General features: G+C 34.8%; 1 protein-coding gene across 10 annotated transcripts in view; it reads right to left on the reverse strand.

Annotated features, from left to right (window-relative positions):
- The window catches only part of PHF14 (PHD finger protein 14), a 152,962-nt gene that overhangs the window by 78,480 nt on the left and 52,894 nt on the right, over positions 1–21,588 (reverse strand). For all 10 annotated transcript variants that reach the window (XR_014176826.1, XR_014176827.1, XM_081971459.1 and 7 more), the window contains 2 exons: positions 10,181–10,231; positions 9,945–10,066 (listed from right to left, as the gene is read on the reverse strand). Coding sequence is in view for 8 of the 10 variants with exons in the window: in XM_081971459.1 (XP_081827585.1) it covers positions 9,945–10,066; positions 10,181–10,231 (173 nt within the window). In the remaining 2 variants the exon portion in view is untranslated. The remainder of the gene's footprint in view (positions 1–9,944; positions 10,067–10,180; positions 10,232–21,588) is intronic.

Genomic DNA, 21,588 nt, shown 5'->3' on the forward strand with positions numbered 1-21,588 from the left:
TAGTATGAAGAATCAATGTTCTGTTTAATTAGGTAAGTGGATTTATCTTAGAATATCATAATTCTAAATGAAAATCCATTTAATTAATAATTTTTTGGCTACTTCTTAGAAGAAAACTGTCACACTCCAGTTTTGACAGCTCTAGCCTATGGCCCATCTGAGCCAATAGATTTTTCCCCCCAAACTAGAATTAGCACATCCAGTGACTACTTTCATTAGTAGTCTCTTTAACAAAAGAAGCTCCTGGGTTATAAATTGAGACTTATTTTTAGACTTTAGTGCAAAGTGGACTGCTTTTGAGAATTATTTGAGACTAAGAATGATTTCACTCCAAGTTTCACATAGACATATGGAATGTGTGGCTTAATAAATTCTATTTCTGTTTCATAAATTTAACCTGGGTATCACTCAGTTGATTCTAATTCATTTCATATATCAATATATATTATACATGGTGTATACAGGCTTAAAATTAAACCTAGAAAAGAATGAAAAGAGGAAGGGAGATACATGGAATCTACTCTGCCCATTAGATAGCTTTATATTCTGGGCAAGCTTTTTTTGTATATTTCTATCTGACTAATTTATAAGAACAGAAGGAAGTTATTTTGCTTCACTGACCTACAGAACTTGTGCAAGGCAGAAGTAAGCCTCCACACAGAAAACAGTTGTATGCAGATACAACTCCTTGAATTATGTCCTTGTCCAGGAATCATTGAAAGTTCAATTGAAAGCAATGCTCAACATAAGAAAAGTCTTCCAGAAGATATAATTCTAATACTAAAGTTTAAAGAGAGTCCTTTATCTCAATCCTTACTGTAGACTTTTATTCTATTACACACTTGACAGAAGTTTGCTTTAAGTTCAAACACAGTACAGGATAAAGACAATGTCTTGTGTTCTCAAAGAAAGATGAACAAAGACTTACCATGCTGCAGTCAAGCACATTTAAAGACTTACCCTATAGTATGTTAAAAAAAATAGCTGTGACAGAAATCGTTTTGCTTCCCAGGCTTTTTTTTTTTCAAAAAGAAAAAAAATAGAATTATAGTGGGGAAAGATTTTCAAATGGGTCATTCAGATTAATATATCTTTAGAAGCCAAAAAAGTGATTTACTGTTGCTATTTGTTGCATTTATTTAACTGGTGAAAGAGACAATAGTATTCTAAATAAAAAAATAGGAAGTTTGCATAATTACAGATTGGTGCTCAGTAGAGACATTCAGAACTCCAAAGTATGAGAAACCACATGTAAGGTCATGAATAAAATGAGATACAGTAATACTCTTCCCAACATTTCCCTGACATTTTTTAGCAGGATGAAGGTGAATATCTAATCATTAAACACCCACACAGCCTCTCAAATAAAGCCCCTATTGTGCAAACTAAAATGGGAATGTGCTATTAGTTCTCAAAGAAAATATGAGTGTATAGTAGTATGAGACAACATTTACACAATTTTAAAAATATGTATTCTTCTATCCTCTAATAATGATAAGTGATAAGCCTTTGCTTTCTTTCTTTCCTATATATTTACAAGATTTTGAAAATATGCATACATGCTTCTATATTTTACAAAACAGATTTTTTTTGCTCATTTTCTCATCCATAAATATTTACAGATACTTTTCTGTTAATGATTAGGATGATATGTGTACTGCCATAATTAGCCATGCTGGAGTAATTTATATCACAAACTGAATTTACATCATTATTACAGAATAATGTACATCAGAAAATTAAACCCAGTTTCTACAACTAGGTGATACAAGTCTGATATACATGGTGTCTGTTATTTTTTTAAAAGCTTCTTATTTATCAAATTATGCGGTAGGTTGTTTATGTATTAAAAGATACATATTTAACTTAATTTACTAAAATGACTGATGCTATAACAGGAAAAAAGTTGATTATTAAAAATATAAGAGAATTAAAAAAAAAACCTAAAACACCGCAGGATAATAATTCAATCATTATACGAATTAGAAATTCTGTAGGCAGATTCAAAATGCCTGGCCACTCATTCCCCCTCTAGGCCAAGTTATGTTTATTTATTTTTTAAATAGGAAATAAGGAAAGTCAGCAAACAAAATGTCACCATTAAATCATTTGGCATCATTTTCTGTCAAAAATGTAATGGAAAAAGCACACATCATAGAAAAGGTTACTGCTCTTCCAGAAACATCTTTTCACTTGGTTAAGGGCTCATTCCTTTTCACCACAATATAGACTCAACTGCTGCTTGCTCTCTGCAGGCTTAATGTGGCAGATGAAGGATGATGGCATTTCCAGCGGACCACAGTGTAGTGATTTTAGTGGTTATCTGAGTAAAACTGATGCTATGATTTAGAATAACTGCTCTGTTTATGTGCAGTGGTAAAAGTCACTTACTACACAGTCTTGCAACGTCAATTCATTGCTTCCATTATATATTCCTTTAGCAGACTCATTGCAGACAAAAAAACTTTCAGTGGAAATTAAAGACATTGCCTACTATGCTTTCCAGCTCTGGAAAAAAACTGTTTATAAATTTGGGACAAGATATCAAAATGAAATGTTTCACAAAAAGGGCAGTTTTAGTTCAAATAGTCATAATTGTGTAGTATTATTATACTATAGTAGAGTATTACAATTATGCAACATTGTAATGATGGCAAACAGTAGTTCTTGGAAATTTCATTTTTAAAATTCAATTCTTGTACACCTTGCCCTAAGACATCATCTATTATATTTTGTTTAATTTATATTTAAACTGAACATCATACCCTCTCCCTTTTAAATCATACAAACTAAGGTTGATCATACCATTACTAAGACTACAGTTAAATCTTCCTCTTCATATTACCTACCATATTGATTTTCAGCTACTACAATGTATTATTTATTTCCTATTATGGATGTTTAAATAGGATGCGCTTTAAGTGTATTGCATTTCTTAATCTTTGTGATAAGCAAAATAATTCATTCTTATATAATGACTTATTTATAATTAAAGCTATAATTATAATGATAAAAGAATACTATATTAAATGGATAAAATTTCCAGATTTTATAAATACTCAAACTGATCAATACAATAGATTAAAAAAATTCCATGTTAACTTATTGACTTAACTTCATGAATGAGATAGATGGCATACACATTTGCTAAATAAACAAACACATAATAAATAAATGGACATATACAACTAATAAAAATATAGTTTCTCCCATCTATTAACATGGTTCAAATGTCATGTTCTTTCCTACACATATGAAGGTTAAAATATTCCTAAAATAATTTTTCAGGTTAAAATATGCAAATATTGTTATTTTGTTATTAGTTTAGACCAATATGTATTTGCAATATATTGCAAATGGTATGGCTAGCTGATATGCCCAAATGGTATGGGAGCTCCCTCCCATATTTGGGCATACCAGGGGTTGTAACACAAATACATACCTATTTCCCTGGCTCAGCTGATAAGGAGGAGAGCCTGTGGCTTAGTGGCTAAGACTCCTGCCTAATATATAATACAGCCCAGGTTCAAATCCCAGTAAGGGTATGGCTAGCTGATGAGAGCTAAATAGCTTGAAATAGATCTATACTAGTCTCTTTATTTATTTATCAGCACAAATACAACACACACACACACGTGTTTGTGTGTGTGTGTGTTGTATTTGTGCTCATAAATAAATAAAGGGAAACCAGGGGCATACCAGGGGTTGTAACACAAATACATACATACATACATTCCATATCATTTAATTTCTGAAATGTAGCAGTCATAAACTCAAAAGAAAGTTTTTTTCTGCCACAGATGGAAATTTCTTTCTTTTTTTCTTTCTTTCTTTCTTTCTTTCTTTCTTTCTTTCTTTCTTTCTTTCTTTCTTTCTTTCTTTCTTTCTTTCTTTCTTTCTTTCTTTCTTGAAGTTAATAAGCACAGCAAAATAAAATTTATCAAGCAAAAAGGAATGGGATACTAGTGGTAGGGCATGGCTTGCAGTCTTAATGAAATATTCCACATTTGACAACAGTAATGAAAAAGGACTGCAATACCAGAATGATTCATATGCATTTGCAATAATTCCAACATGGCTATGAAAAATAAATGATCTGTGTTTTACCAAGTAGTTATTTTAAACAAAACTATTCATTTAGAATATCTCTAACAATCTGATATTGTTCTGTACATTTTTACAACTTTTAAAAACAACAATGAAAATTTCATAAATTTCTATGGTGATCATCTAAAGAAGTAGTTGATTGCTTAGGTGAATGTAATGGTTCCCTGGATATGCTTCTGAAACAATAACCTGTCTATTCTTGTCTCTCCACTTTGCAGCAATACATTTTTGAAACTGAGAAATCTTACAAAAAAGTAGCTTCTATACTTGGAGGATTCCAGCATAATATGTACATATTTCTATGGGTTTATTTCCAAAGGCAGAGCAATTGCTGATGAAAGAAGACATATTCTCGCTTCCTTATACATTAGATATATATTTCTAGGTAACTTCCCATATAAACAATATTTCTAGTAAGTATATTGACCAACAATATAGTTACTGAAAGGCCGGTTCTCAAAATCATAAAATATTCAAACAACACTATGGAAGCAAACATCTGGAAATTTATCTATTATCAAAGAAGGGAATCACCTCCCTTCTGATACACTTTCAAGAACAGAAGTTAAAATAGAAAGTCTTAATATGAAAATTAGTTCACCTGCTGGAATTTTTTGTACTATTATTCTTTCTTCTTAATAAATCTTGCTAAAGAGAATTTTGTGAATTCATGCTTTAAAAAGTTACTTTCTTTTCAAGCAGCTCCCAAGAGACTGACAATCATAATTGAAAAATAAATAAGTTACAGAGCAGAGAGCATAACATAAGAGTTTGCACTGAATTGACAGTTGTTATCTCACATCAACTAATTATTTTTTTTCTTAAAAAATGTAATTCAGCATTCAGATTATAAAAGTCATATTCAAATATTTGGAAATAAGCAGTAGTAGCAATTTTAATAGCATTGTTAATTTTTCAAATAAACTAGGGAAGTGTAAAGCCCTGAAACTGATCATATATATTATCTTAACTAAAGCCTCCACCTGAAACAAAAGATTACTTCACTCCATAATATTTCTAGTCACTTTTCAAAAAATGGAATGAAGATGTTCCTATGACTCTTAAAAAAAAAAACAACCTAGCACCATTTCTTTAACAAAAGTAGGACCCTATAGATCAGCAGTCACCAACTGGTGGTCTGTGAGAAAATTTTGGTGGTCCACAGAAAAATTATTTGCATTTTTTATATTGCACTAAATGCTATTTATCTTTTTTTTAAAAAATCCTTATTAGTGATCGCAGGATTTAAAATTATGAATTTAGTGGTCCCTGAGGTCCAAAGGGTTGGTGATCCCTATTATAGATAATAGAATTGAAAACATTCTTGACTGCTGGGAAAAAGAAATAAAACTTAATATTTGGAATCATCTCCCTAAAACATTTCTGTAATGCCATACAATAATTAAACAAATGTGTTTGCCTTAACTAGCAATGATATTCAAAGGCCGCTGGAAATTAAAATCTGTGAATGAAATTGTTCACAGATAAAATAAAATCATGTATGCATTTTAAATAACCTGGAATAAAGGTCTTTCTCTCAAATAAAAAGTCAAAAAAAATCTAGACTTATATCTTGTACCAAGCTTATCAATATAAAACAAGATGCAACATAAAACATTGACAGGCAGCTATACCACATGAGCAATGTAGCTTTAACATCTAAGAAAAGCAGTAACACATTAAACACAATTTAGAGTTATCAAAGTTTGCAGGTTTGTAAAAATGTTATTTTCTAATAAACCATGCTAAGACTTGCAGGCAGTGCAGAAAACAAGAATGGAGTTTTCTTCTTTCTCTAGAACCACACTGCTATTATCAAGGCAACCATAGTAAATTATTCCACAACAAGGAGATACACACAGGAAACCATGCTTTCCAAGAAAGAGCAAAAAGACCATATGTTATGCGAAGTGCAAGGAATTAAATAAATAAATAAATAAATAAAAATATTTAGTTGGACCTTGTATCACTTTCTAAAGGGCTTAAGAAAATGAATGTTTTTCAGAATAGATTTTGTTGTCAACAATATTCAGGTATCATATATGGAAAATTTTGCTTCTGAATGCAATGTTTCATTCTTGCTGGTTTCTCACCTAAACCATCAATATTCAATATGAGTATGGCTCCAACATTGAAATTAAAATTCATTATATTGAGGTAGATGTAAGATGCTAAAAATGCCACAAGTAAAATGTCATTCTGAATTATTTGAAGTGCTGAATTATCATAGACAACAATTCTACAATGCCATTTAGCTTTGTGTAGCTCATTGGAATTAATTTGTTCTTTATTCTCTATTCTCACACTTATTTGTTAGACTCCAGTAGCTTTAATTTTTTAAATATATTCCTTCATTTACCAGTATCTAGAATATTATTAAACATTTTATTTTAAAAAACTGGATGGAAATAAGACTATTTATTTATGTAATGATTTTACCCTAGGGTTTTTTAAATACTGTACATCAAATGAAGTAAAAAAAATGAGTTTATTTCAGTTCTCAACTAAAGCCTTGGCCTAAATCATTCCATTCATTAGTTGATCACCATGTTTTTAATTTGAAATCTGAATAATGACATCTATTTATAGATGAATGAAAATGGCTTTTACAATTCTATAAAATTGGGGGATGAAGAAATTGGATGAACAGGTTTTAATTTTTATTTACTTACCTACCTAACATACCTAACTCCTTCCTCTTCCAATTTTCCCCACAATAATAAACCTATCACATCAGTTGGGCTGAGAAGAATGATTGGCTCAAAAGCACCCAGCCAGTTTTTCATGGCTAAAGTAGGACTAGAACTTACAAACTCCTGTTTTCTAGCCTTGGAATAAAAATACTTCAATTCGTGGAAATCAGTATAACTTTTAGACAAGTGAAAACTAACTTCACATATAACTTTGTGATAGAAAGTGAAGAACAGATCTTGTATCGTAGAAGTGACTGGCTTTTTATCTTTTATGTCTTGTTAAAAGACAAAGCAATTCACCCTGACAGAGTATCAATTCTACAGGTGAAACTCGAAAAATTAGAATATCGTGCAAAGTTCATTTATTTTAGTAATGCAACTTAAAAGGTGAAAGTAATATATGAGATAGACTCATTACATGCAAAGCAAGATAGTTCAAGCCGTGATTTGTCATAATTGTGATGATTATGGCTTACAGCTCATGAAAACCCCAAATCCACAATCTCAGAAAGTTAGAATATTGTGAAAAGATGCAATATTCTAGGCTCAAAGTGTCCCAATCTAATCAGTTAATTAAGCCATAACACCTGCAAAGGGTTCATGAGCCTTTAAATGGTCTCTCAGTCTGATTCAGTAGGAATCACAATCATGGGAAAGACTGCTGACCTGACAATTGTGCAGAAAACCATCACTGACACCCTCCGTAAGGAGGGAAAGCCTCAAAAGGTAATTGCAAAAGAAGTTGGATGTTCCCAAAGTGCTGTATCAAAGCACATTAATAGAAAGTTATGTGGAAGGGAAAAGTGTGGGGAAAAAAGGTGCACAAGCAGCAGGGATGACCGCAGCCTGGAGAGGATTGTCAGGAAAAGGCCATTCAAAAGTGTTGGGGACTTTCACAAGGAGTGGACTGAGGCTGGAGTCAGTGCATCAAGAGCCACCACACACAGATGGATCCTGGACATGGGCTTCAAATGTCGCATTCCTCTTGTCAAGTCGCTCCTGAACAACAAGCAACGTCAGAAGCGTCTTACTTGGGCTAAAGAAAAACAGACCTGGGCTGTTGCTCAGTGGTCCAAAGTCCTCTTTTCTGATGAGAGCAACTTTTGCATCTCATTTGGAAACAAAGGACCCAGAGTATGGAGAAAGAATGGATAGGAATACACTGCAAGATGCTTGAAGTCCAGTGTGAAGTTTCCATTGTGTTGATTTGGGAAGCTATGTCATCTGCTGGTGTTGGTCCACTGTGCTTCATTAAGTCCAGGGTCAACGCAGCCGTCTACCAGATTTTGGAGCACTTCATGCTTCCTTCCGCAGATGAGCTTTATGGGGATGCTGACTTCATTTTCCAGCAGGACTTGGCACCTGCCCACACTGCCAAAAGCACCAAAACCTGGTTCAATGACCGTGGGATTGCTGTGCTTGATTGGCCAGCAAACTTGCCTGACCTGAACCCCACAGAAAATCTATGGAGCATTGCCAAGAGAAAAATGAGAGACATGAGACCGAACAATGCAGAAGAGCTGAAGGCCGCTGTTAAAGCATCCTGGTCTTCCATAACACCTCAGCAGTGCCACAGGCTGATAGCTTCCATGCCACGCTGCATTGAGGCAGTAATTGCTGCAAAAGGGGCCCAAGTTCTTGACAAACTTGAACATTGGGCACTATCTAATAAAATGAAATTCAATGGTGAAAAGAGTAAGGTTCTACATTTAGGCAACAAAAACGGAATGCACAGGTACAGTATAGGTCAGCGATGGCGAACCTTTTTTGGCTCGCGTGCCACAAGTGGGGGGAGCGCGGGGGGGGTCGTGTGCGGGCGTGCCGTACCCATAATGCAACGCGCCCCCAGTGCGCATGCGCGTACAATGCGCCCATTTTTGCATGATTTTTTCGCCTTCCCCAGGCTCCAGGGGCTTTATAGGAGCCTGGGGACGGCGAAAAGAGCCTCCCCCTCCGGAGGCTTCAGGGACCGTCCCGAGGCTTCCCTGAAGCCTTCCAAACACTTAAAACCACCCTCCGAGCAACCCGGAAGTGCTCGGATGGTCGTTTTAAGCGCTCTGAAGGCTTCAGGATAGAATCAAGATCACGTGAAGTGTTAATACCACTTTATAATGCCTTGGTAAGGCCACACTTGGAATACTGCATTTAGTTCTGGTCGCCACGATGTAAAAAAGATGTGGAGACTCTAGAAAGAGTGCAGAGAAGAGCAACAAAGGTGATTAGGGGACTGGAGACTAAAACATATGAAGAACGGTTGCAGGAACTAGGTATGTCTAGCTTAAGAGAAAGAAGGACTAGGGGAGACATGATAGCAGTGTTCCAATATCTCAGGGGTTGCCATAAAGAAGAGGGAGTCAAGCTATTCTCCAAGGCACCTGAGGACAGAACAAGAAGCAATGGGTGGAAACTAATCAAGGAGAGAAGCAACTTAGAACTGAGGAGAAACTTCCTGACAGTTAGAACAATTAATCAGTGGAACAGCTTGCCTCCAGAAGTTGTGAATGCCCCAACACTGGAAGTCTTTAAGAAGATGTTGGATAGCCATTTGTCTGGAACGGTATAGGGTTTCCTGCCTAGGCAGGGGGTTGGACTAGAAGACCTCCAAGGTCCCTTCCAACTCTACTATTGTATTGTAAACCAAGTACTGAGTACATATGCATGCCTATACTTTTCAGAGGTCCGATATTGTTCTATGTACAATCTTGTTTTATTGATTACATGTAATATTCTAATTTTCTGAGATGGTGGTTTGGGGTTTTCATGAGCTGTAAGTCATAATCATCACAATTATGACAAATCACGACTTGAACTATCTTGCTTTGCATGTAATGAGTCTATCTCATATATTAGTTTCACCTTTTAAGTTGCATTACTGAAATAATTGAATTTTTGCACAATATTCTAATTTTTTTGAGTTTTTCCTGTATATGAAAATAAACAGAGATACACTACATCTAAATACATAGAGAAAACATATGGCAAGTCAATTAGTGGATATAAGTGGATCACCTAACTGTTTCTGAGGTCTGCATTCCTCTTAAATCAGCTGGCCTTATTCAGTACTTTTAAGACTTCATTCATTACAACCATGGGGAGAAAGTGATGAAAATGGAACTTTGGAAAATATTATAACATTAGCCCTACCTGACTAGATTTTCATTGTCTCCAGTTCCCTTACATGTTGCACATTCTGTTCTTAAGTCCTCAGACTTTGGCTTCTTTTGTACTACAGACTGTCTTTGTCTTCTTTCTCTTGGAATCCGTTCCTAGTAGAAGGAGAAACAACAAATCAAAACAAAGGAAAGGTTTTAGAACATTACTTCTTACTCTTGACATTTTCATCTAATCAATAAAAATGAATACAATTACAAGATTCCAACCTCAGGTTTTTCTTCTTCTGGAAGATAGCTTCGTTTTCGTCCTCTAGTTCTCTAAAAGTAAATAAAATGTAAAATTAATGCTTTTCTAGCCATAAAAATCCAAAAAATTTCTTTGAATATGTAACTTATTTTTGTAGGTTGTGTATTCAAAAAAAGTATTTGAAAAATAGTAACAGTATCAAATGCCTTTAATGACACACCCCACACCCCCATCAATCCAATAGTACCAAAACTGTTGAGGATTCAGATTACCTCCAGAAAAATTACTTCTGGAAAAGTAAACCAGAAAAATAGGGAGGAAAACAAGATGCAGGTAAGCTACACAAAGTCGATGAAACAGATTATTTGGTCCTAAAACTGACCATAGAGCAAGAGGAGTTAGCTGAAAACTAGAAATGGGGAACAAAGAAAAGGAAATATCACAGATGCCTGTAGCAAACTGATGCCAGAACACTGGCATGTATAAGGCCTTATAGAAATCCCATTTTTTACATTTGTGCCTTGGCATCTGATACAAGTATGTATGTCATATATAATGAGAAACTGACAAAAGAGAATGTTTGTAGCTCAGGTTGAAATGATGGGTCCTTGGTGGACTTGAAAGCCTGGCATTCTGACAAATCGACCATCAATAGACACATAGATGTAAACAACATCTACATACTATGCGAAATACCTTCTCAACAGCAATCAACACCCAGATAAGCATAGATTAAGACCAAGTTAACATCAGATCAACAATCAAGAAGCAACAATACCCCAATAAAAACAAGCCAACAGTAAATAGTCCAGTCAAAAACTACCAAAACTACTTCTACCAATACTGACAGGGAAAGCTCCAGAACATAAACTGGGAATAAATCCCACTCCCCACAAGTACTGCTGATGTTATTTAGTTTGGGTAATGAAACATCTACAAGGGAGACATTACTTAGAGAATACCAAGGACCCTTCACAATGGGAAATCTTTATTATTTTAACTCCCCCCCCATGTCTTCTAAACTGAAACCCATGGGAGGAATACTACTATCAACATTGTACACTGAATTGGTTCTTCTGAAATATAGAAGATGCAACTTGTATTAAAGCAAAGGCATTTTTGTGGAGATATCATTTTCTTATCTCATTCTAATAATCTATGCTTTAGATGTTTTGGTAAATAAGTAGATACTTTTTCTCTTATAGCAATAATACTTAGCAATAACACTTAAACTTATATACAGTGCTTTTACAGCCCTCTCTAAGCAGTTTAGAGTGTTCAGCATATTGCCTCCAACAATCTGGGTCATTTTACCCACCTCGAAAGGATAGAAGGCTGAGTCAACCTTGAGCCTGGTGAAATTCGAACTGCTAAATTGCAGCCAGCCAGCAGTCAGAGCAAGTAGCCTACAGTACTGTGGGAGCGCCTTCCCTCTGGAATGAGCTGCCCCTGGAGCTTCGCATAATCCCTGACTTCCGGTCCTTCCGACACACCCTAAAAAGTTGGCTTTTCCTGCAAGCCGGCCTGGCCTGTTAATTTTATCTAATTTTTTAAATGTTAGTGCTATACCAATTGGGTTTGTTTTTTGGATTGTTTCTAATTTCCTTTTAACTTTTGTAATATGTGTTTTTAATGCTGTACACCGCCCTGAGTCCTTTGGGAGAAAGGCGGCATATAAATCCAATAAAACAAAACAAACAAGTACTGCATTCTAACCACTGTGCCACTAGGGCTCTTGATACAAGAAAATGAATTTAAAATTTTAATGAAGCTGATACTGACCAATTCTTCACACAAAATTGAAACTAAAAGTCCTTGTTATTTCTCATTCTGATATTTAGTCCTTTCTTAAAAGCACTATAAATGTAAATAATGTCAAAAGTAGCTTGCACACTGAAAAAAGTACAAATCGGAAACACTGGCTTATAACAGGCTTACTATTGGCTCACTGAATTTTGTCCATCAGGATCATAATTTACAAATCATTTGGTAACTTTTTTATCTCCGTATTTTAAACTGAGTTGATCAAACAGTGTACAATCCTTCTTAAGTGTGGTTAATTCATTATAATAATCCAAGAGTTGTTTGGGGCATTATGCTATTTCAGAAGATTTGGATTTCTAATAATGCACTTAGACAATAATAAACATATTTAGACATTATCAACTCTAGGATACCAACTTGCAGAGAGTGGCTGTACTATGAATGCTCACATTTTATGCATCAAACACAATATAGTATAGATATTCTATCTACTTATGTCAATCATTTCCCAGAATATTCCTGCTCTTCTGAACAATGGGCACAAAAACCATGACTTCAAAAGTAAACAGTGTACCGTAGGACTTTCCTCACTAGAATGCACAGCAGCTGACCAACAAGAGATATTACATGCCAGAAATTTCAACAGTCTGTGGTCCCATAATTCTGCCTAAGTATGCATTATAAAATTAAAAAAAACCATTGAAAAGGCCAGTTTATGGCAATCTATATACATACATTCTAATCAAGAACTCAACTTCCATCAAAATGTTACAATGATTTTCTAAAAGCACAGCCAAAGAATTCAGTTTAATATGCACAGACCCTCCAAACTAATACTAGAACAATGATCCTCCTTCAAAACAATAATCACAACAATGATAATCACAGCTTACTGAAGTGCTTCTATAGAGATATTATCATAGCTAACTGAAATGTTTGTTTACAACTACTGTTATATAGAACTACTATGTTGCAATACAAATGAATTTTACCTTCTCTACTTAAGAAAAAAACATTAGTTTCAAAAACATTAGGTATGAAGAATAATGTATGTATATATATCCACATACAAACTATTTTTAAAAGAAAGTACTTATTTCTTTGGAGCTATATCAAAATAGTGTGTTGTTTCCCATATAATTTGCTTATGAAATGTTTTAAATATTTGACAAAAGAAATTAACTGCTTTTAGCTGAATATAATTCATATTCTAACTAACACTGAAATACACAAAGGGTTGCTGACTTTACCCTTGAAAATTTGATTAGTGTTAAGCACAAAAAGAGACAATGAACTTGGGAAACTCAGTACAAAGTGCTAAATTAATATGAGATGAAATGCCTGAACATACTGGTGCCAATAGCTACTGGGAGACAGTCCTAAAGCTAAAGTACTAATGATATAACAACATTTACAGACATATGGAAATACTGCAAATTTTCTTTTTGTTTCTATAAAACAAGCAGGCACGGAAAACAAATTGTGGATTCAAGCACTCCATTGTGAAAATTTACAACACATTTCTTCAAAGGGCAGTACCATCTGTTTCCATTGGCTAATATCATAAAGCAGATGGAATTATTATCACACCAGAAGTGGAAACTCTTTCTATACTGCTAGCTGATGGTACCAACTAATTAGGTACTTTACATTTACAATTCCAGGAAAAGAAACCAACTAAAACTAAAAAAGGCTCAGTGAACCACAGCACCCTTTAAGTCCATTGATTAAGTAATGTCACATTCAGATCTTTTCTTTTTTCGATAAATGAACATCCATGTTATATGATATTAATTGAAAAAAATACTGTATAGGTAAATATTTTCATTATAAAAAGCGTGAATAAATATTATAATCTGTTTCAATAAATCTATTGTTTACTCTAATATATACTATTTTAAAGGCAATACAACAACATTGGATGTTCATTATGATAATTTAGGAATATTCTGTTCAAAGCTTTTCTCATTTCAGTTAGAAGTGTTTTTGATTAGACTGGCTTAGCTAGCCTTTCTGGAACATATTTGCACATCATTATCCATTAGGGGGTTTCTAATGTTAATATGATCCAAATCATTAACCACTGCTCAGTACATATTCAAAATCAGTTAAAAGATATGAGCTATAAATGTGCTCTCAAGCAATAAAATGCTTTCTATATAAAATTAATACAATCAAAGCAATCTATTTCTAGTGTACTAGCTCTGAAAATTAAAGAGGATAATAAGAGAACACTCAACAACAAAATGCAGTGACCTGGAAGGCTACCTGAAACACTATAATCCCTTTAATTTAAAACTTAAACTATAGTTTTATTTATAAAGAAATACAAAAACTACGAATATGTTTTGCTGTATGTTCAGTTTTTTTTTTTAAAAAATGCAATCTTTTTATGCATGCTTATATGGTTAAGGTATTGAATCTGGACTGCAGAGACCTAGGACTCAGCCATGGAAGCTTATTACATAACAGTGGAAATTATTCTAACTCAATACGATCTACTTCACAGGGGTAGAGTCATAGGGAAAAAAATGAAGATAGGAATCTCTGAATGCTGCCTTTGAACTCCTGGGAAAAGTGAGATACAAATCTAACTAATTTAAACAAAAAAAATACAGTGTCGATTTCTATGGTTCTTATTTATTTTACTTTTGTTATTACTCTTTATTTATTTATATTTCTCTTCTATAATGTAAAAAATAAGAAAGGCAGCAACAAATACTACCATAGGAGGAACCTGTTGATTGGTCTGCATTTCTTGTTTTGGGTCTATTGCTGCATTTCAGGATTAATGAAATTAATGTAAAAATTAATTAATCATTAATTAAGTCTATATTACTGAAAGAAGCAACAAGATATTGGGATTTGCAAATTAAAGCTGAAACACTTTGGAAGAAAAAGTTAAGTACAATGAGCATATTATGATTGCTAGAATCATATTAAAAGGATGGTCGTCAAATATTTTGAAGCTTTAATTTTATTGGATTTGATGTCACTGACTCTGCAAATTTCCTTCCTATATACTACAACAATACTGCCTTTTGCTGAAATCTGAATCACTGAAAACTACTAAGACTACAGGCTATGAATTTTAATGGATGAAAACAGAAAAAAAAATCTGCTCACGCTGATAGTTCAGTAGTAAAACACATGCTTGTACAAAGAGGCTCAATTTACAACCACAATTGAGATGAAAATTGAGACATTGGTTAAGTGAAATTTGCCCCATATTATGATCTTTTTTGCCACAGTTGTTAAGTGAATCACTGCAAAATTCATTGGACAATTATCTTATTTTACAACATAAATTTTGGGCTCAATTGTGGTCGTATATTGCAGTCCTGTATACAATAGGATACATTTTCATGCTAATTAAATAGACTTTTTCTTTTGGAAATATATTGGAATTTTCTAAAAGGCAGCTTGTTATAAACAGTTGAATATCAACCAGATTTTAATACGGTTAAAACTTGCCAGAAATCTATTGATAGCACAATTATATGTGTATACAGAAAAATGTGAAATCAGTTGCTAGTTCTTTAGCGGGTGATGGTCTTCATACATATTGAGCTCTTCCCAAGAATCTAGGATGTCATAATCTATCAGCACAGTACATGTAAAGATCCAAGCAGGGTAGCCTTTTGTAACTGACAGATGGAAACGTTGTCAATGCATAAATTTTCTAAGTGCTGCATACCAATAACCATTGGGATAATGGTGGCCAATTTATGCCATAACCTTTCAAATCTGATTTTAATATCTTCATACTTTGTGACCTTCTCTAATTCTCTCTCTTCTATTTGACTATCCCCTGGTATTGCCACATCAACTACTTACACTTTCTTCTTTTCAACCTGAGTTAAATATGGTACATTATGGACTAAGATTTTATCAGATTGTATTATGAAATCCCTCATATTTTTACATTACTATTAATTCTAAAGAATCTAAAACTTATACTCGAATGGCTGTTTTTAAATTAAATATTTGTATTTCAATGAAGTAAGGTAATTCTGTTAATATAAAACTATGGGATTATAATTGTTTTCAAAATGTTGTGGTATTACAGGCAGACTTCACTTACCAACTGCCTTGTTCAGCAACCATTTGAACTTACCATCATGCAAAAAAAATTCTTTTTGATTTATATCCCCCATTATGTACCTGCTTATTCTCTTTCAATTCATCCCTCTCCAAAGGATGTAAATACAAACACTATATTCCTTCTTTCTAATTATCCCAGTGCCAGGGTGAGTATTCAAAAGGATGTAGGAGTAGGGGGGAAAGGAAGCTGAAGAAAAATAATTAGGAACAAAACAAAAGCCAAAAATGTGAGACTGAATCTTGCTAGTTGCAGGCAGTTCTTTGTCTGCTATCCCAGCACCAAGGTCAGCATTCCAAAGGGTGAAGCAACGGGGAAAAGAATAGCATAGTTGCGGTCACATGTTTTCCAATTAACGATTTAGTTGCTTAAGGACAGAACTGTAGATTCCAATTGAGGAGTAACTGCACAAAAATGAGATACAAATTTAATAGAGAATATTCAAAATATTGACCACATTTATAACATTCATCCCCTTTTCAAATATAAAGACGCACTAGTATATCTACATATGAATAAAATATATTTTAGACTTTATATTGTTACTTTTTAAGAATTATAATTTTATGCTTAATGTATTATAAAATACCTAATATCTATTTTTGAAATATAATATTAGGCTGCTATTATACTTTCAACTTTGAAAAATTCTCTTAGTCATATCATGAAGAAATTAAAAAATATATATAAAATCTTCCTTTGAGCAGAAAAAAGATTATAAAGTCATGCCTACGACTTATCTGGAAAAGTACTGTATAATATACTAAGAAATCCAGTAGAGTCAACTAATCGTTCCTTCTTTCCAGGTAAAAGTTTTACTCTCTTAGCTAAAGTATTTCAATAGAGATATGCAATTACTTTGAGGGAAATACTTTGTGAGAGATTGACTCAAACTGTGCTTCAAACTGCACAGAGAAGCTTGACTACAGCCCAGTCTGCGACCCTTTAAAAACTGTATCTTACAAAGCAACTTTTAAAACACAACAACAGAAAATGCTTTATAATTCAATTAAATATTAAGTCTGTGCATGCTTTAAAAATGATTTGAAGAAATACTTCGGAATGCACACTTGTAGGTCATGTTAATTTTTTCAACTTCCAATTTCCAAACTTTAGGAGTGCTCAAAACTTGTGACATGCTTTAGGGATTGTAAATACATTTTGGTTACTTTAATATAATTTAGATGTGCTTGGTAAGTTAGATGTGCTTGGTAAGTAAAAGTTATATAAATATAACTTTTTAACATTTTGTTTGTTTCACATTGCACAGGAATATGACCACACCAAGTCATTTTTAATGCAAGCATGTCTTTATTGAGATATCTTCTTTCTTTCTATATTCATGTAGAAGTCTGAAAAAAGGCAACTGCTTTAATGAATATACTCCAAAGTACATGCAATACAAAGTACAGTACAAATTATTTCTGACACATGCACATCAATAGCTCCGTTAAGTATTTGTCAGGTTTTGTTACATTTTCTGTATAACACACATATGCAATAGTTGTACCTATTTACTTCTAATTTATATCAGTGATTGCATTCAAATGGAAATGACTTATCTTGCTAAAAGACATTTGCCTGAATGTTTCCTACTATTTACATTTTAGCCACAGAGCCATAGTTTCAGCACCTGGTACTTCTACATTTATTTTTAATTAAAGCCAGATGTAATTAATTCAAACATCATGAAAACCTTAACCATCTGTAGATGGTATTTCATCTGCTACTACCCTTGGGAAGATATCCCAAGGATGTTTATATCCGGTATATAAACATTACATCTTCGGCAACTGAAGATTTATACTATTCCCATTATAATTAAATATAAGCTCCCAAAATAGCCATTTGATCACAAGTTATGAGAGGAATGAAAATAAAAAAGATTTATTTATAGGATTTCAATCCCCAATTTTATCACTACAACAAGAGCCAAGTAAGATATGTCGGGCTGTCATGAGCAGGCTCAGTGACAGAATCAGAGTTGAACCTGGGGTCCCTAGTGTAGCATTTAAACTATTGTTCTATAATAAGCATGAGGTAAAGAGAATGATGGATAAACAAATATATATCTGAAACTCCTCATTTTAATTCAATATGGATAGCTGCTATAGTATCTTCTCAATATTTGGAGGTCTGAAACACATTTCAAGGTCAAAGCACTCTGGCCCAGAAACATCTCATTCTAACTTGGAAAGGCAGAAGGTTCTTTCCATTTTATTGTCAGTTTAGAAACAGCTCATTTCAACTATCAAATAGGCACTAAAATTGCTGTTTTGTGGATTGAAAGAAGTAAGAATGGGATACTTCAAGATAGAAAAGTTTCTGATTTATACACATTCTTAAAAGAACTGACAAGTGGCTCAATTTTTTTTGAGGAAAACGTAACAATACTTTGATTTTAAAAAGCTTACGGGCAAGAGGAAATAAGAATGGTGAGAAAACTTCAGGAAAAAGGTTCCTATTGCTCTTTCCATTGAGGAAAAATATAATATTTAAAATTTCCTAATGTATTATTTTAATATAGTACATAAATATAAGATATAAGAGGACAAAGCAATTAAAAAAAATGACACATGGCAATTTTGAAAGCAAATTTAAATATATTGTCTTCTACCACAACATTCATCAGCATGTAAATTAATGAATAACCAATTTTGTAAAAATTGTTTTAACTTTTAATTTTTTTCTGAATCTATGATTATATCTGTCATTGATCTTTACTGTAACTACAAATAAACATTTAATGGTTGTACTTTTTCCTATTTTAAATAAACTTTAAATGAAATACTGTATTTTTCAGTGTATAAGACGCACCTTTTTTCCTCAAAAAAGAGGCTGAAAACCTGGGTGAGTCTTATATATCGAATACAGCATTTTTTTGCCTCTTGAAGCTCCTCCCCCTTCACCAAAATGGCCGTGCATAGCCTTATGAAGGCTTTCAGAGAGCTCCTGGGGGCTGGGGAGGGCAGAAATGAGCAAGGAATGGGCCATTTTCTGCCCCCCCCCCAGCTCCCAGCAGCACTCTATAAGCCTCCATAAGACTATACATGCAAATTGTTTGACAAAAAACAGGCTCGTTTTTGTGAAAAATGGGTCACTTATTGCTCATTTTTGCCCCCCTCCACCTCCCCAGGAGCACTCTGCAAGACCCCCCAAGGCTATTCATGCCTTTTATTTGATAAATATATATATAATATAATATATAAATATATAATATTTATTTGTCTTTTGGAAAGCTCTTTAACTGATTGATGAGAATTACATTGATCAAGTGCTGTGCCAGCAGAAACAAGTCTTAGGTGCTGCAGATTGTTAGAGATTTCCTTCTCCAGCACATGGATAAATACACCTGGAAACATCTACCTACCTACGTACCGTGTTTCCCCAATAATAAGACAGGGTCTTATTTTCTTCTTACACACAAAATATGGCTTGGGCCTTATTATTGGGGAGGACTTATTGTTTTGGGGTTGCCGGCAGCTGCTCTCTTGCGAGCGAGCTCCCAAAGAGCTGGGCATAGCCTCAGGGGCGAACGGCTGTGTTGCGCTGTCACAACAGCGTAACACAACAGCCATGAAGCAACCACACTCAGGAGCAGCCACCCAGCAAACCCCCTTTCCAGCCAGGCACAGCACCATTCACTGACCTAGGGGTATTGCCAAGCCGCGTGAGCATCTTTGAAATGCCAGTGAAAAGTGCTCTGCACGGCTGGATAGGGGGATTGCGCGAGCAACTGTTCCGCTCCCGCACTTCCCAGCCTCACGATGCCCTGGCCCAGCTCTCCCCGCAGAGCCAGAGCACCTCCGCTGCCGCCACCGCCATCCCAGCATGGCTTTTTTGTTGGCTTCCAAACTGAGTCTTCCAGCAGTGGCTGTTCTGGGCATACGCTCTATGGTTGTGAGTCGGCTGCCAGCAGAGCATACTCCCAGAGGGTACAACCATAGAGCATATGCCCAGAGCGGCCATTGTGGGAAAACTCGGTTTGGAAGCCGCTGAAAAAGCCATGCTGGGATGGTGGCGGTGGCGAACAACTGCTCATGTGACTTGGCAATTACCCCTAAGTCAGTGAATGGCACTGTGCCCAGCTGGAAAGGGAGTTTGCCGGGTGGCTGCTCAGGAGCGTGGTCGCTTCATGGCTGCTGCACTGCACTGCTGTGACAGCGCAACACAGCCGTTTGCCCCTGAGGCTGTGCCCGGTTCTTTGGGAGCACACTCACAAGAGAGCAGCTGACCGGCACCCCCCTCTTCAGCTGGGCATAGTGCCGTTCACCAACCTAGGGTATCCTGAAGGCGTCAAGCAAGGTGATCAGCTTGGCTCCTCCGGTTCCCACAGCTTGGCACCTTCAGGATACCGCTAGGTTGTGAGTGGCGCTCTGCCTGGCCGGAGGCGGGGGTTTGTCCAGGAGCTTATTTGCGGGGAAGAGCTTATATTTTTGCCCACCAGAAAAACAGTACCTACTCTCTCTCTCTCTCCCTGCCTATCTACTGTATTTCCCTCTCTTTCTATCCCCCTATCTACCTACTGTATTTCTCTCTCTCTCTCTCTCTCTCTAACTACCCAACTGTATTTCTCTCTCTCTCTATCCCTCTACCTACCTATCTACCTACCTACCTACTCTCTTTCCCTAACCACTACTGTATTTCTCTCTCTCTCCCTCTATCTACCTACCTACCTACCCTCTCTCTCCCTACCTACCTACTGTATATCTATCTATCATCTATCTATCTATCTATCTATCTATCTATCTATCTATCTATCTATCTATCTATCTATCATCTATCTATCTATCTATCTATCTATCATCTATCTATCTATCTATCTATCTATCTATCTATCTATCATCTATCTATCTATCATTATCTATACACACACACATACACACACACATATATATATATACATACATACACATACACATACCCACACATATGTATTTTATACAGTAGATACATATCAAAGTGGAACACAGTAATAAAGCAATACATAGATCATACAACCTATAGAATAAGTCCTTGTTTGTAAAATTCTCCATAACTTAACTGCTCTTCTTTAGAACATATAGGTCTAGAGGAGAAAAGAGATTCCAATAAAAGTTGTATTTAGCTTGAATTCAAGCTAATATATTTGGTAGTATGACGCAGCATGAGTACTATAATTCAGTAACCAGGAGTAATACACATAATGTGATCTGTGTATATGTATTGGAATGTGTATAATGTATGGACCCAAAGAAGGCATTCATATTCCACATTCTGGCAAGACCAGATTGCAATAATTCTAGGGAAACTGCAGTTGAATCATATCTCTGCCCAGTAACAGTATTAGGGATAATATTTATTATTAAACCTGGACAAAATTAATTCTTTGAATTTTTAAACAGGAGCCAGAAAAAAATAGAATACAATGTGCTTATTTCTTGAACAATATTCCCTATTTTAAACTGTAACACAGAATGTTACTATACATTAATGAAGGCAATATAAGATAGTACTGTACAGAGAACATTTTATATAAAGCAGCACTTAATCACCCATAACAGGCCACAGACTATACAAAGA

The sequence above is a fragment of the Natrix helvetica genome (assembly GCF_964273705.1).
Source record: "Natrix helvetica genome assembly, chromosome: Z".
Classification (NCBI taxonomy): domain Eukaryota; kingdom Metazoa; phylum Chordata; class Lepidosauria; order Squamata; family Natricidae; genus Natrix; species Natrix helvetica.